Source organism: Podarcis cretensis (assembly GCF_951804945.1).
Source record: "Podarcis cretensis genome assembly, chromosome: 2".
In the NCBI taxonomy this organism is placed as follows: Eukaryota; Metazoa; Chordata; class Lepidosauria; order Squamata; family Lacertidae; genus Podarcis; species Podarcis cretensis.
Genome location: NC_137171.1, coordinates 122,088,372 through 122,104,281, shown reverse-complemented (window position 1 = coordinate 122,104,281; position 15,910 = coordinate 122,088,372). Strand labels below are relative to the sequence as shown.

Genomic DNA, 15,910 nt, shown 5'->3' with positions numbered 1-15,910 from the left:
CAACTAGCTACAGTCTGGCAGGTTTATGAATGGAGGGTTTGACAGTTTTATGAATGGAAGGAGAGAAAGTCAGGAAAATGGTAGGCTTATTTCGCCCATAGAGGTAGAGATAGAGAGAAGACGTTATGCTTATGGGGCCAGGGGTATAGTGTGGTGCTTGTGCAACGGTGTGGGGACGAGGGGTCGCTAGGGCCGGGTGCCCTTGAGGTCATTGCCTCGGACCCCTGGTAACTATTGGAGGGGTGAGGAAAGATACCCCCCCTCTTCCGTATCAGTTCGAATCCTCACTAGGCCGTGAAGCGTCTCAGCCTGACCTACCTCACAGGGTTATTGTGGGAATTAAATGATGGGACGAGCAGCCAAGTTGCTGTCTCGCAATCAAAGCAAGAGCTGTTTGACAGGGCGAGGGTCTCCCTGGGGAGGTGGTCTGGGGCGCTTGAGCTGAGATTCCTGCATTAGGGGGGGGTTGGACTAGATGACCCAGGGGTCCCTTCCAACTCTGCGATCCTAGGATTCTGCGTTCTGCTTTGCTGCAGCTTCACCCCTTCCCTCCTCCCTTCCTCCGCCCTCCCTGCAGGGCAGGACAGGCAGAGCTGGGGGGGAGGGAGGGAGGGAGGGAGGCGGCCGCTCCCAGCGAGGAGCTGCATTAGAACTTCCTCGTTCCCTTTTCAGCCTCGCTCGCCACTTGTGCCTCGAGTTCAGATTTCCGATTGGCGGATTATTTCCCCCTCGGCCAATCCCTGGTTCCGCGGGCGGGGCGGAGAGCGGGTCTCAGAGCGGCGGAGGGAGAAGGAAAAGGGAGCTTCGTTTGGGGGCAGATGGGGGTCTTCCTCTTCCTCCTCTGGCCCCCCCTGATCCTGGGGGCGGCTGCCCACCTGCTGCTGCTGCTCCTGGACTGCGCAGGTCAGTACCTCGGGGGTCAAACTGGGGGGCGGAGGACCTTTGCCAGGGGCGGGGCAGGGCGGGGCGGGGTGGGTGTTTCCAGCCCTCATCCCTTCGTAAATATCCTTCCCCGCCCCCTGGGGATTTTGTGCGCTTTGTATGCCGCCCGGGGCAGAGAGCGCAGCCTTGCTCGGCTCGCAGAAAGAAGCCAGCCCTGCGAGGGCGGCGGGATCAATGGCGTGGGAAGCGCCTCGCCCCTCGCGCGTGGAGGATACGTGAGAATCATAGCACGGAAGAAGGGATGGAAGGGACCCTGAGGGTCATCCAGTCCAACCCCCGTGACGGAGGGATCCCCTGGCCCGCAATTGCCAAATACTCTGCTGGTCGGTCGTTTCTTTTCTCTGGCGCGATCGTCACCCGTTTGTGCCGCTTTCCCCCTCAAATTCCGCTTGCGCTGCCTGCCCCCAAAATGTAGATTTGAAAGTTGAGTTGCCTTTAGAAAAGCTTTTGCATATCCAGTATTATTATTATTATTTACTAAATTGTTTACTGAATTTCTATACTGCCCTCCACCCGAGGATTACGGGGCAGTTTACAATATAAAAACATAGCGAGACGTAACAAAATAGCGAACAAAACTATTACACACACGCCATAGTTTAATCGGTCTAAGGCCTAGTTGAAGAGTACCTTTTCCCCCTGGAAAAGTGGGGAGCCACCACATAAAAGGGAATTGTTGTTGTTGTTGCTCCCTGAGGAGGGCGGTGAAAAGGGTGGGATCTAAATGCAGTGAATAAGCTCCTCTGCTGAGCCGCTTAAGAAGTCTGGAGGGGCCAGCCAGATGGAGATGTCAGTCGCCAGCCTAGCATCCACAGATCTCCATGTGTGGTCGCAGTTGGACCCGTGCCGGTTGCAAAACATGCCTGGCGGATTTCAAACACTGATTGATGGGTATGTTGTGTCCTGAAATTAAAATCATGAGGCTTGGTGCAGATTCAACTTCTGCCCTTTCCCCCTTTCTTCCCAATCCCACTGGGGCAGAAACTTGGCAGTGCGTAGCCTTCTCGACGGTTGCCCCTCAAAGGGAAACAGAAATGAATTGTGGGGTCTGGCCAGGTGTGTGTATGTGTTGTTGTTTCCAGGTGTATCTACAGAGCACCTTTGCCTGCCCCCTCTTTTTTTTCTTCCCTTTGAGGCAGCCTCTGGGAGCTGCAAAGATTTATCCCCCTTCCCCTCCTTATGCCACAACACTCGAACTTTCTGTTCCCATGGCTCCTGATTCCCCCCAACTTTTGTTTTTTTACACTCTATCCCTCAATTCTCTCCCAGTTTATTTGCAATTTTTCCATGAAAATGGAATATACCTCAAATAGGGGAATGGCAGTGGGGAAGCTATGAAATGTTTTGTTTTGATTCTACAGAGCATAGGTGCTGGGAAGGGGCATTGCTACAAACCCATTGCCATATACACCTCAGATCTTCCGTTTGGGGGCTGCTGGATTGTCAGAGAGCCCTCAGCTGCAGGACCCCTAACGCTGCCCCCTTTTCTCTTCCTTTCCAGGCTCCCTCTGCTCTGCTTCCTTAAACATAAAGGGCAGGTCTACAAACTCCCCCAAACCCTGCTGAACTTTGGATCTCCTAATTTAGGGTTGCTGCCTGTAACACAGCAGGATTAGGCTGCTGCCTTCATCTGCAGGACCCCTAACTCTCTGCCCCCTTTTCTCTTCCTTTCCAGGCTCCACTTCTCACTCCCTGCGCTACTTCTACACAGCCCTGTCTGAGCCTGGCCAGGGGCTGCCCCAGTTCATCATGGTCGGGTACATGGATGACCAGCCATTTGTTCAGTATGACAGTGACACCAAGGAGACTCTGTCCCTAGTTCCCTGGATAAGGAAGGCAGAAAAGGAGGATCCTCAGTACTGGAAGAAGATCACGCATCTCTTTCAGGACACTGAGAGAGTTCTGTGGTGGAACCTGGCAACCCTGCAGACCCGCTTCAACCAGAGCGGAGGTGAGTGGAAGGCAGGAGAGACAGAGACCCCCAACATTCATTTCTCCGGCGCTCAGGAGGCAAAGGGAGATGCCTGCTGATACGAAAGGGACAAGGTGATAGGCAGGATGTTCTCCAACCTGGGCAGAAGTCCTTCCCTCTCCCCTTCCAATCTGTACCTGCACTTTCTTAAAAAGATATATTTTTACTCTGCAAAAAGGCACTTGGGAATGAGCTGCAGGTCGGTTATATGATAATGGTCATCATCCTGATTTGTGAAATTGACCGATTGGGCCAGTCACTGTGCAAACCCCTGGCGAAGAGAAAAGGAGAATTGCTCTTTCCTTGAGAACCCATGCTGGGGCAGGGATCTTGTTTTTTGGGGGAACTGAGAAGGCGCTGTCCAGAGTGCTGGTCAATGAGGCCCAGCTGCTTTCTGATTACAGTTGTACCTTGGAATCCGTTCCAGAAGTCCGTTCGACTTCCAAAACGTTCGGAAACCAAAGTGCGGCTTTAGCCAATTGGAAGCTGCAGAAGCCCCATCGGACATTTGGCTTCCAAAAGAACGTTTGAAAACCAGAACACTCACTTCTGGGTTTCGATCGTTTGGGATTTGGAACATTCTACTCTCAAGGCATTTGGGAGCTGAGGTACAACTGTACTGAATTTATGAGGGATTGCCAACATTTGTTCAAGCAAGATAAAACTTTGCTTTCCCTGAGGGGAAAAAACAAAAACAAAACCCCTAACATTCTCAGGGTGCTAAATTTTGTGTCATACTCTAGAAAACAAACACAGTTCTGGAACTGTTTTGTGATGGTTCAAAGTGAAAAGCAATGTATATTTGGCATTTAGAAACTGCAACAAAGATTTAACATAGTGGGGGGCGAGGCGGGAAAGATGGTGATTGTGATACAGCAGCAGTGAGAAAGCATCCTTAAAATCTTAAATTGCTACCTACATAAGCTAAATAAGCGAATTAGTTGAAATGAAGACGTTAGCTGCAGGATCGTTCAGAGCGAGGGGTTTACATTCAGCCTATACTCAGACTTACAGTTGTCCAAAGTGTCTGGCCTTGGCAGCCAAAGTGAAATTATTCAGCGTAATAATAATAATATTTTTTATTATTTATTTATATTATTTATATCTGACCAAACTGCGGGAGGCAGTGGAAGACAGGAGTGCCTGGCGTGCTCTGGTCCATGGGGTCATGAAGAGTCGGACACGACTAAACAACGACATTTATACCCCACCTGTCTTGCTGGGTTTCCTCAGCCACTCTGGGCGGCTCCCAACAGAATATTAAAAACACGATAAAACGTCAAACATTACGTCGGAATCTGCTCTGGATCAATATGAGTAGAATACGTGACAGGATGTCTGGCAGACAGCTTTGTTGGAAAAGCTAACATGGAAACCATGGGTAGCAACAGGCCAAAAGGAAAACGATGACTTCTATGCAGTATGGGGCAATTTTATTGAACACACAGGTAGTGAGGCCAATGGGGGGGGGTAGTGTTTGGGGTAGGTAACACAGTTTGGGATTCATGAAGTGTACATTTTAACCTTTCAAATTGTTGCAGACATTATGTACTCTTCCATTTAATGAGATTGGAGTACATGATGTGTTGTTTTATGATTTTTAAGGTTATGAGAATGTTTGCTATATATGCTCTGGCAAATAAACTATTTTTAAATGGGGAAAAAAGAAAAATAAACTGCAAAAAAACCCCAACCCCAAACAAACTCCAAGAACATAATCCAACACAGAAGTAAGTAAAAGAAGACTCATATATTTCAGTGAAATCAGGGCTGCAATTCTTTACATTAATGTACCTGGAGCTCAGTGCTGCTTACTTGTGGTTAGACACATATATAATTGCACTGTAAACTACTCAGTTTTGTGTTGGATTATGGTTAAAAACCGGGGGCAGGGGCGGGGAGAGATATAACATCCATTTCTTTCCATATTCTCCTCACGGTTCACATGGTGCCTCTGACTTTTCCCTGAATCTGAGATTGTTTCCCAGAAACTGAGGGGTTGTTTTGTTTTGTTTTTTTGTTTTAAATATACTGCTCTGAACTTCTCTTTGCATTCCTGGTCTGGTTCTGTCTCTTGCCTGGCATCACATGTCTCTAGGTGCCAGGCGAAAACATCCCTCTTCTCCCAGGCCTTTGGCTAATTCAACTATGTTCTTTTAAACTTGGAGGAGCTGTGTGCTATGATGATGATTAGTCTGCCTCTATGGTATGTATTTTGGTGGTGGTCTCTTGTAAACTGCCCTGTGGTGTTTGGATAAATAAATAATAATCTCTCTCTTGTGCACACACAACTCTTGACATCTCGGGTGTCTCCTTTCTCTCCCACCCCCAGGTTATTCCTCCCTGCAGGAGATGCTTGGTTGTGAGGTGAGGTCAGACGGGCGCAAAGAAGGGTATTGGCAGTTTGGCTACAACGGGAGGGACTTCATCGCCTTCGACAAGGAGACCCTCACCTGGACGGCAGCTGATACAGGGGCCCAAGTGACCAAGAGGAAGTTGGATCCTATCGTGGACCAGAACCAGTACCGGAAAGCCTACCTGGAGAAGGAGTGCATTGACTGGCTGCAGAAATACCTGGAGTACGGGAAGGAGACTCTGCGAAATAAAGGTGAGATACAGAAAACCTCTTGCCTTTAAAGTCTTTAAAACTAGATAAATTAACCTTTTTAAAAAAATAGAAAATGTGTGGGGAGCCCATAAAATATGTCTTAGAGGGCAGGGTGCAGCCCCCTCACTAAGACTGTAGGTTAGCAGAAAACCTGCACATGGTGAGAGAGTACGGGAGTTCCCACTTCTACCTTATTACATCTTTTATTTATGAAGAATATTAGTGTCAGGGACTCAGCGGGAGCGCAGGGAGGAGAGGAGATGGAAAGCGAGGGGGAGCAATCCGAGGGCAGCGTAGGAGAATATGACAGCAGCCCGATAGATTCCATGAGCCTCTCCAGCGAATCGGAAGATTCACAGAAGGGGGCGCCGATGGGCAGGGCAAGGGGCGACCCAAGGGGGACACCCCAGAAGCAAGGGGCCAGCGGGGACTCCCAGAGCAGCAGTTGCAAATCAGGACCAGCTTCCCCACCAGAGCGTAGTGGGGGGGAGGAGTCCCAGGTGTCAGAGCCCACATATGCACCACCAGCGAGAGAAGATGAGTCAGGGTGGACCACGCCTCCATCGGAGAGCGAGTTAACGGTTAAGAGGAAAGTTGCAGGCTGGGCGCGCGCGCCAAGTTCAAAGGTACAGGCGAGCGGCACAGAAGGTAGCCCGGATAGGGAACCAGGTCCTAAAGCCCGCCGGAAGGAGGGGCAAGAATCGTCAGGGTCAGCGTCAGAGGAGTCCAGGAAGGATGAGACCCTAGCGGGCAGGAGGGCCCAGAGGAGAAAGGAATTTAGGAAGAGGTGGAGCAAAGCGAGAGTCTTAAACTGGTGTGGAGGGGGAGGAGACTCAGACAGGACTTCGCCGGTCTAAGGTCGGGACGTAGAGCTGCACGCTGCGACTTTAAAATGGAGACTGAATCTCAATAAAGACTTTTGTACATAACTACAGCCTAGCGTTGGTCCTCTGTGAGCTGGGACCTGGAGGCAGCTCTGACAATTAGTTTTTTTCCCATGGTGAACATTCAGAAGTGTCATCTTCCCCAACCCCGTGCCTTGAAAAAGTACAGTCCACTCTTCCGCCTTCAGGAATCTGGCACAGGGGCAGATGTCACATGATCCAGTGTTTTGACTGGGATGGACCATTGCACAATGGGGGGGGGGCTGAGAATCCAGCCCATGGGAATCCTGCCCTATATTGAGAGCGAAATCCGTCATGCTATGTAGGAAGCAGTGCCTGACCAAGGACCTCCCTGTCTCCCCCAGGACTGGGGAGTTAAGGTCCAGCGGAGGCTGAGGACACCTAGACAAGGTGGGGCTCCTGGGAGGTCACATGACCAAACCCCAGGCCCCCATCTCCTTCCTTGAAAAGGAAACAGTGGACACTTGAGCAGAACAGTTGTCCAAGTCCATAGCACCTTAAGAAGGTGTCCTTGCTTACTCCCAGGTAAGGGGACAGAGGATGGCATCCTACAAAATATTTAGAAATTCCGAGTGTATCTATCTATGTTCCAGACGGAGGAGTTTAGTTGGTATCCCAGAAGTTGCTTCCTGTCGTGATGGATCTGCTGCAGATGGGGAGGGAAAGTCAGACCAGCCAAGAGAAGCATGAGGGGTCCTGTCTCTCTCTTACTAAGATTTGTTAAAATGAAAATTAATTAAAAATGAAATAATTCTAGCACCCCGCCCCCCTTTTTGAGGAATGACACATATGTATTAGCTGTGCTTCGAGAGGTCTGAGCAATTTCATCTATGGGGCCTGGTGATAATTCACCCCAGAGACACTGAGCATATTTCTTGAGGTTGAGGGTTTCACCCCAAAAGCCACAATGAAGCATTTTCAAGGGTGACAACGTGCAAAGGAGGCTGGGAATCATCCTCTTTGGGACGGAGGTTCTGCTGAGGACAGGTGAGGGGGTGGGGTGGGGAGGTCTTGTTTTGGGCTTCTGTGGGGAAAGGGCTTGAGCTGCCTTCCTTCCTGCTCCCTCCAGCAGAACCACATCCCCTCCTAGACCTGAGTTAACCAGTCCAGGCACTGCAAAGTGGGTGGGATCCTGGAACAGCCCCTTCAGACAACAGCTATCTAGGGAGCCAGTTTTCAAACAAGGGTTACATTCTGCAAATCATGCCTAAAGACAAAATCGTGCATAGTCAAAAGACATTGGATTCAAGGGCGATTGGGTTGCCAAAGTCCTTCTTCCCCAGACGCCCGCCTCCTCTTTTTGGTTTTTAGAATATTTTTGGCAAGTGCATAAAGCTGTATGTGCACAAGTTAAATGTGCGCAAGTTGCTGGCTTACTGGGCCTCCTGGTCTGCCCTTTCCACTCCAGAGGAGGCTGCCGTGGATGGAGAAGGGAGATGAGCCCTTTCCAACCTCCAGGGACCCTTTCAGGGCAGGTGGGAGAACCAGAAAGGAGCTCTGTCTTTCCCAGGGCTCTTGGCTTTGCTCACTAACAATGGAGCTGAAAAGTCCCAGAGAGCAGCCAATCCAGCATTTCTTCCCCCTCAAGAGAGGAACCAGGATCAGCCTGAGCTGCCCTCAGTTAAAGACTTGCAACTTGGAAGGATCTGAATGAATCCCGCCATTGGGGACCGGGTGAAATTTTCCCCTCAGCCTGGAGACAGCTCCCTGGGACTATCTTGGAACCACAAGTTGTCGTGTTTGAGTCATGTTAGAGCTTTGCAAGATGACAAATTAATTTAATTTTTACCCAGCCCTACCTCCCAAAGGAGTCTGCTTTGGCAAACAAAGGATAAAACATCTAAAAACAGTTCCACCATAGACACTGACTGGGGAAGATGCCAAGGGAGGTTGAGGAATCCCATTGATTCACAGTTATTTTAATTTCTGGAGATGTGAGATTCTGACTAGGTTGCCCCTTGGGTCCCTGCTCCTCTGCTCTTTAAAAATACAGGATTCCTTCTGTTGTGGATGTCTCTCTGTTAACCCCAATGCGGCCCTTTTTGCAGAGGCTCCGGTGGTGAAGGTGACCAGGAAGGCAGACTATGACGGCCTGGAGACCCTCGTTTGCCAAGTCCACGGCTTCTACCCCAAGGAGATTGAGGCCAAGTGGGTGAAGGACGGGGAGGTCTGGCAGGAGGGCACCCTCCGAGGATTGGTCGCCCCCAACTCGGACGGGACCTACTATCTCTTGCTCAGTGTCCAGATCGACCCCGAGGAGAGGGAGCGCTTCCGGTGCCGCGTGGAGCACGACAGCCTGGAGAAGCCTCTGGACGTGGCCTGGGAGAAGGAGCCTGGTGAGAGACAGACAGATAGACAGACAGACAGACAGACAGACAGACAGGAGGGGAAGGGGTGGGCTCTGGGAGGGGAGTTTCCACCCAACTCCTCCCTTCAGCAGCAGCACAGCTCAGATGGGGAACCCCAGTTGGATCCTGTCTACGTCTCTGGAGGGAAGCAGCTGAATCGCAATCTGTAGATGCCTTTTCTCACAAGTGTCTCATAGGCCTTAAACTCAAATTGGAGGTAAAAACTGGCCATCACTTTTTGCCTTTAAGCCCAAGCAGTTGTGATGTCACAGAATGTGGCCAGACGTGTTATTTCTCCAAAATCAAACGACCTCCTCCACATGGCTGACTTACTTACACTCCCTGCAACTTCAGTTAAAAGAGGGAGCCCCGGACTGACTGTACTTCACAGTGAAAAAGTTTCTCACTTGCTCCTCCTCACACTCAGGCCCGGCTAGAAAAACTGATACTCATCTCCACTCGGCCCAAACACCCGCACACCGCTGGGAAGAGGAAGAAGGGTCTTTTAATAACAACGCTCGTCTCTCACACACCGCCAGGGAAGCTGTGCCTGCAGGAACCAAAGCAGAATGTCCCTTTTCCCCAGCAGGAGCCCCTGAACGCACATCCCCACCCACACCCCAGACTCCCCTTCTCACAGGCAGGCAAGCGAGAATTATGGAAGCCAAAGACTCACCCAGGCAGGGGAGAGGGGACCAGGGCTCACTCACTAGCGCTACGGACTTCAGAAATTCCACCCAAACCAAAAAAACTGGATATTTTGCCTCATTTAAAAAATTTGTCTGGACAGACATTTTAAGTTTGAAAAAGAGGACGTGTCCAGGAAAAACCGGACGTATGGCAACCCTACACAAGATGCTTCTTCCTAAGGGTTTACCGTATATTTTGCTCCATAGGGCGCACCTGACCATAGGGCGCACCTTGTTTTTAGAGGAGGAAAATACGGAAAAAAAATATTCTGAATCAAATGTTGCACTAAACTATTTAAAGCAGCAAAGCGGGCGGCTCCAGTCTGCTTTTCTGCTTTAAATCGAGCCTCAGAGGAGGGTAGGAAGGGGAACCATGGCTTATCTAAGTCCAGTTAATAATGCTGAGCCTGACTTATGGCCATCGAGATTAGCCTGGCCGTCTCAGTGGAAATCTGGGGAGGCTGAGGTGGACTTTCCAGTGGTCAAAGTGTGGTTGTGTCTTCCTGCCTGGCATCTATTTCCTGCCCTCTTTTCCCCCCTGCACCCCCGCACCTGCTTCGAGGGAAGAAAGCAGAGCCATGGATCCTCTGCTTGCAACTGCAGTGGATTCCCTCCACTTTGAAGCAGGAAAGTGGGAGAGGAGCTGCTTACACGAGGGAATCCGCTGCAGCCGCGAGCAGCGGAGGATCCATGGTCCCCTTTCTTCCCTCCTCCGTAGTTGCTTTGAAGCAGGGAAGTGGGAGAGGAGCTGCTTACACGAGTGTAAGCTGCTCTCCTCCCACTTTGCTGCTTCAAAGGGAGCCTGGGAGGAGGGAATCTGCTGCAGCTTCCCCCACCTCCCGCAGAAGCCGTGCGCTCTTGAAAGGGGCTGTGCGGCTTCCCCCGGGATTTTCTGGGAGGTGGGGGGATTCCCCCACCTCGTAGAAAAGCCCGCAGGAGCCGTGCAGCCTTTAAAGAGCCCGCCGCTCTTGGGGGCTTTTCCCCGAGGAGGGAGAAGGGGCTGGTGCGGCCAGTCAGTCCCTTCTCTCTCCTGGGGAAAAGCCTGCAAGAGCGCACGAAGCTTGTCTGCGGCTCTTGGGGGCTTTTCCCGCCTGCCTCCCCCCTGCATTTGTTCCATAGGACGCACACACATTTTCCCTTGCTTTTTAGGAGGGAAAAAGTACGTCCTATGGTGCGAAAAATACGGTATGTCTTCCCTGAAGGCCTGTAATGCTGGGCTCTGGGGGGTCTCAGGGGGGAGGGAATCCCTTCCTGTCAGGGTCAGGACAGAGAAGGCTGAAGCGCCTGAGCAGGAGGAGATCTGCTTTTTAAGTCTTGAGTCTGTGATGAAACAGGTGTGCCTGTCAACTGTCTTCCTTAGATGAATTGATTATTTTGAAGACCTCTAATGCTGGATTCTGGTGGAAAAAATAAACTCCCTTGTATTGGGGCCACTACAGAGAGGACCTTGGCCTGTCAGGAGAGAGAGAGGGCCTGCTTTGCACACGTAAAATCCTCCCGGGCTCATAGCTCAGCACCTCCACTCAAATCTCCTGCTTGAAGCCTTGGGGAGCTGCTGCCCCTAGTCTGAATAAAAATGTCTCTTGTCCCCTTTCAGTCAACCTGGGGCTCATTGTGGGAGCTATTTTGGGTGTCATGGCTGCCATCCTGCTGGTCTCTGGGATCATCTTCTTCTTCATCCGCAGTAAGTAAACCCTGGATACGTTTGCTGCCTCTCCTGTGTCCTTCTGTCTTGGCCTCCAACTGGGAATGTGCTGGTGGAGCTTCCTGGCAACTGCCCCTTGTATCCCTACAGAGACCCCTCCCCATAAAACACCCTTTGAACATGAATCAAAACTCCTGTTGGTCATTGCTTTGCGCTCACTCTGTGCTCAGGAAGTTCACTTTCCACCTGAAGTTTTAATCCATCCTAAGACTTCAGTCCTGTACACACTTAGCAGGGAGCCTTCCTTGCATATCTTTAGGCGCCAGGCAAAAACGTTTATCTCGAACCAGGCTTTGAGCTTTTTAAATGTGAGTTACTGGTTTGTTTTTGTTTTATTATGTATTTTGTGCTCTCATTTTGTATTTTTATGTTGTGAAGCACCCTGCCATCTTCAATAAATGGATAAATAAATAAATATTGATCTGGGAGGATGCTGTATTGAACTGAATAGGACTTTCTTCTGAGCAGACTTGCCTAGATTTGCACTGTTCATTATCTCCCCCCCCCCCCCCGGGCAAATTTAAGGATTAAGAGTCTGCTGGGAGTGAAGTAATAATCTGAAAAGGAATAAGTACTGGTAAGTGAAGGGACTGGATAATGTTTCCTTCTACCCTTTGGAATTTGTCCACTGCCTGGTTCCCATGTTGATTTTTTAAATTTAATTTCCTCATTTTTTTCTACTTCTTTGTAAAATGAATTCCTTGAAATGCTCCCCTTCTGGGCTCAGCTTCCTTGGAGGTGTTTGGAAGAGACAAGAGGAGCATCTGCTGGGAAGGTTTCAGCCCTTGAGAGCCAGTTTGTCGAAATGGATTTGAGTGGTCTCTGGAGGTCCAGCTCTGACCTTCTGCTTTTGTCTTCACAGGGAAACGGAGCGAGAATGCAGCCTATGAAGAAACCGCAAGTGAGTGACTCCTCCCCTCCCTCTGTCTGACATATCCCCCCCCCCCCCAATATGGAGCAGGAACAGGTTGCAAACAGACCAAACTAAACCTGGTGGTGGCCTAGTCCTGCAGCCCAAGACCCTGATGGGAAGCTTCAGCCTGTCTGCTCAGCCTGTCTGGGGACAGCAAGGGGTCCCTCAGGGCCAGGAAAAGGCTGCAGAGAGACTGTCGGCTGAGGGAGGGGCTCCAGGAAGGAGCAGGAGGAAGAGCCGAGGGTGGGGGGAGAGAGGGGTCTCTGGAGGTTTAATTTGCTGGAACCTGAAGCTAAAGATTTGGTTGGGTGGCTCAAGTCTGTGGGTGTCAGGAACCCTCCCCTCCGGATTTGGTACCACTGCTGCCTTTCTCTCTCCCCCCACCACCCTTCTGCCTTTCTGTCACCTTCCTACCCAGATTGCACCCACCCTCGCTCTAGTCCCCCGCTGCCTCCATGCCAGGCTGTGCCCATCTCTCTTTGCCCTCCAGCACCTGCTTCTCCCTCCAGTGCTGTCCTTGAGCCCCCTTGAGCCCCCTTGCCTCTGGGCTGCCTGTGCAAAGGGAGGAGAAGGGATGAGGGGGGCTGGGGGGTTGGATGTCCCTCCCCGGGATCCTGACTCCTGTGTTTCCTCCCTTTTGCAGCAAGTGACCAGGGGCCCGACAGCTTCCCCAGGGGTAAGTAGGGGTGCAGGTGGGGGCAAAGTGGGGCTCTTGCAGAAGACTCTGTGGGGAACATCCTCAAATGGGGAAAAGCTGTTACCCCCCTTGGGCTTTCCAAGAGTGACATAATCTGCAGTGTCCGTTGAGCTGAAAATCGCTCTTGTGCCTCATTCTGTCTCTTCATCTGAGCTCCTCTACCTGACAAGTGGGTTCTATGCTGGATCTGAATGAGAGATCTTGGAAGGGGTTCTGGAAGGGATTTTTCCTTCCAGTAGGACTGCTTTGTGTGCTTCCGGTATTCCCCCAAAGTGTGCAGCTTGGCTCACTTGCTCGAGCTGCCCTCTGCAGGCCCATTTTGGTGACGCTCCTGGCATATCTCATGTCTGATCTGACATGATGAGGGATGGTGGCTTTCCTTGGGAGGCAGGACTAGATATCTTTGGGTTCCCACTAGCTCTGTAATGCTGATGCCCCAACACCATGATGTTGGCTTAACTTTGAAACACTCCTGTTCTTTATTTCTGCAGTTTCATACCAGCCTGGTGTGTGAGATGAGACCAGAAGGAGCCTGCCCAAGTTTGGCTGTGAATTGCAGAGACTCAGAGCTCCTGCTGTCCTTCAATGCTGTTTATGATGTTCCTTAATCCTGGCTCTCAGTCATCCATTCTGACTCCAGGTGTAACTTGAATTTGAGGGTAATCATGCTTTTCTGATGGATTATGGCCAATTTTGCTTTGCAGAAATGTGCTTGTATTAATGAGAAATCCTCCAGATATATGCAACTAAAAGCTTTTAAAATTAATGAGGAGACTAATGTCTCACAACAAATGGAACTAATCTGTACAAAACACAACTTGAAATAAGAGACATTGCACATATTTTTGTAAACTAAGAAATCTTTAATAGAAATACATTTTTAAAAATCATAATATAAAAAAGGGATGAGGAGATTGACAACCACTTGCAGTGATTTTGATGGTATCTCTTGGTTCTTTGTTGCTGTGGTTCCCTCCACAAGCCTTTCCCCAATCTTATGTCACTCACTTTCCACCCAAATTGAAGGAAAGGCAACATCTGAGAACTGCTTTGGGTGTATCATGCATGAAATAGGCTAAATTGTTACTGCCAACTTGCTGCTTGGGCTGCCCAGCCTTTGGCTGAACGGATGCTATGTCATGGAATGTATAAAAGCAGCCTAACTGCTCTGGCTGAAGTGTTTTCCACCCACCTTCTGTGTGAAGGAACTGAGTGGCTGAAGACTAGAGAGGCTGTCAGAATTGGATCCTATTCTAATCTGGAAGCTTGCAAGTTTGCCTCAGAAGATGAAGGACAGACGTTGGCCATTGATCCCGTAGAAGCCAAGGAGGGCATCATCTCCAGTTACAACATCTGGATATGGACGGGTTTTCTCTGTTGACCAAGAGCCGTGCTCCGGTTCCCCTGCAGATGGGAGGGACATCCTCCACCAGCCCTCCTGGGTCACCTTCTACATCCCCAGAACCTCACTGTCCTGTCTGACTAGATCCAGAGTGGTCCAGAGGTGACCTCTGCTGGAGCTGAGGCCTCTTCTCAAACATCCTCAGAGCAGAGAATGAGGATTTCCAGCGGGCATTCAGACCCTCCCTGTGGCAATGGCAGCTGCTGAGGCAGTTTCCTCCAGACCCTCGTTCTGTCCCGATACCTTCAAGGCTCCAGTTCTCCAGCCTGGTTCATGGAGCTCCACGTCCAGGACAACCAGCTGCTGAGCTCTGGGGCTTCACCCTGGGCCTCCCATGATGCCCTGGGGCAGTGAGTTGAGAAACAGGCTGGAGGGGGAGGAAGAAGCAGCTGAAGGGGGAAATGGAGAAGCAGGGAACTGAGAGGATGTAGAGAGGCTGAGGGGATGGGGTGTAGCTACTCTCCTACGGGAGATGAGAGGGACTGATCCTGCTGACAGCCAAGGAGGAAGCCAGGAAGGAGACCTCCAGAGCCCCAGGACTCTTCTCGCCTAACCCAGTGGATTTGCTGCACTTTGCTTTGAAGACACTGGATGTAATTATTTTTTTTACTTGTGTAATATATGTTTGACTTAAATAAATAAGGGTGCAGCCCCTTTGTCTTTAGTGGTTCTTGCCTTCTTATCACAGGAGTTCCAGAGATTTTGAAGTTCCTGAGAATATTCACATACACAGACAGGTATATTTTCTCCCTCTGCCCTGATTAGAAATCTTCCCTCACCCCTTCTTCCCTGGTGGGGAGTGGGAGGCCATTTTGGGGCCCTCCTCAGGTGTCAAAATGTATTGGGCTGGCCTTGGTGGGTGAGTTATGCTACGTACAATGGGACTTCACAGAAAACACCACTTAATAATTATATTAATAATAATAAATTTTATTTATACCCCGCCCTCCTCAGCCTAGGCCGGGCTCAGGGCGGCTAACAAGCAATAATAAAAACAAGTTGAACAAATACAACTTAAAAACAAGATTAAAATACAACATTAAAACATTGAAACATTAAAATGCAGCCTCATCACAGGAGGAGAAATGAAAAAAGAAAGAGGAGGAGGGAATCAAATGGGCTCCAAGCCAAAGGCCAGGCGGAACAACTCTGTCTTACAGGCCCTGCGGAAAGAAATCAGATTCTGCAGGGCCCTGGTCTCATGAGACAGAGCGGAGCCAGAGTTGAAAAGGCCCTGGACCTCTAGGGTGTTGCTGTTTATGGACCTTAAGGTCCTCCGTGGGGCATTCCGGGACAGGCAGTCCTGTAGGTACGAGGGTCCTAGGCCGTGAAGGGCTTTAAAGGTCAAAAACCAGCACCTTAAATCTGACCCTGTACTCCACCGGGAGCCAGTGCAGCTGGAAAATTAGTGGGTGAATATGCTCCCATGGCAGAGACCCCGTGAGGAGCCTCGCTGCAGCATTCTGCACCCGATGGAGTTTCTGGGAAAGCTTCAAGGGCAGCCCCGTGTAGAGCGAATTACAGTAGTCAAGCCTGGAGGTGACCGTCACATGGATCACTGTGGCCAGGGCGGGGCGGGAAAGGTAAGGGACCAACAGCTTGATGCGGCGAAGGCGCATCAAGGCGACATTGGAGCACTGCACAATCATTTGCACATGTACATGCGCAGATAATAGTACGTCCAGTGTTTCCCAACCTTGTGCCTCCAGCTGTTTTTGGACTACAATTC

General features: G+C 50.3%; 1 protein-coding gene and 1 long non-coding RNA gene across 3 annotated transcripts in view; one reads left to right on the top strand and one right to left on the bottom strand.

Moving 5' to 3' along the window:
* The window catches only part of LOC307209154, a 31,076-nt gene extending 16,751 nt beyond the window's left edge, over nt 1–14,325 (bottom strand). The window contains exon 1 of the long non-coding RNA XR_013835351.1: nt 14,201–14,325. This is a non-coding gene — a long non-coding RNA (uncharacterized lncRNA). The remainder of the gene's footprint in view (nt 1–14,200) is intronic.
* LOC307208848 (major histocompatibility complex class I-related gene protein-like) overlaps nt 1–15,910 on the top strand; it is an 81,319-nt gene that overhangs the window by 39,174 nt on the left and 26,235 nt on the right. The window contains exons 2-8 of one of the 2 annotated variants that reach the window (XM_079963848.1): nt 2,618–2,893; nt 5,247–5,522; nt 8,476–8,763; nt 11,062–11,148; nt 12,032–12,070; nt 12,726–12,758; nt 13,271–14,845. In XM_079963848.1, the coding sequence (XP_079819974.1) occupies nt 2,618–2,893; nt 5,247–5,522; nt 8,476–8,763; nt 11,062–11,148; nt 12,032–12,070; nt 12,726–12,758; nt 13,271–13,293 (1,022 nt within the window). In that variant the 3' untranslated portion in view covers nt 13,294–14,845. Of the gene's footprint in view, nt 1–2,617; nt 2,894–5,246; nt 5,523–8,475; nt 8,764–11,061; nt 11,149–12,031; nt 12,071–12,725; nt 12,759–13,270; nt 14,846–15,910 lie in introns of those variants that run through there. The other variant, XM_079963849.1, reaches the window with a different exon arrangement.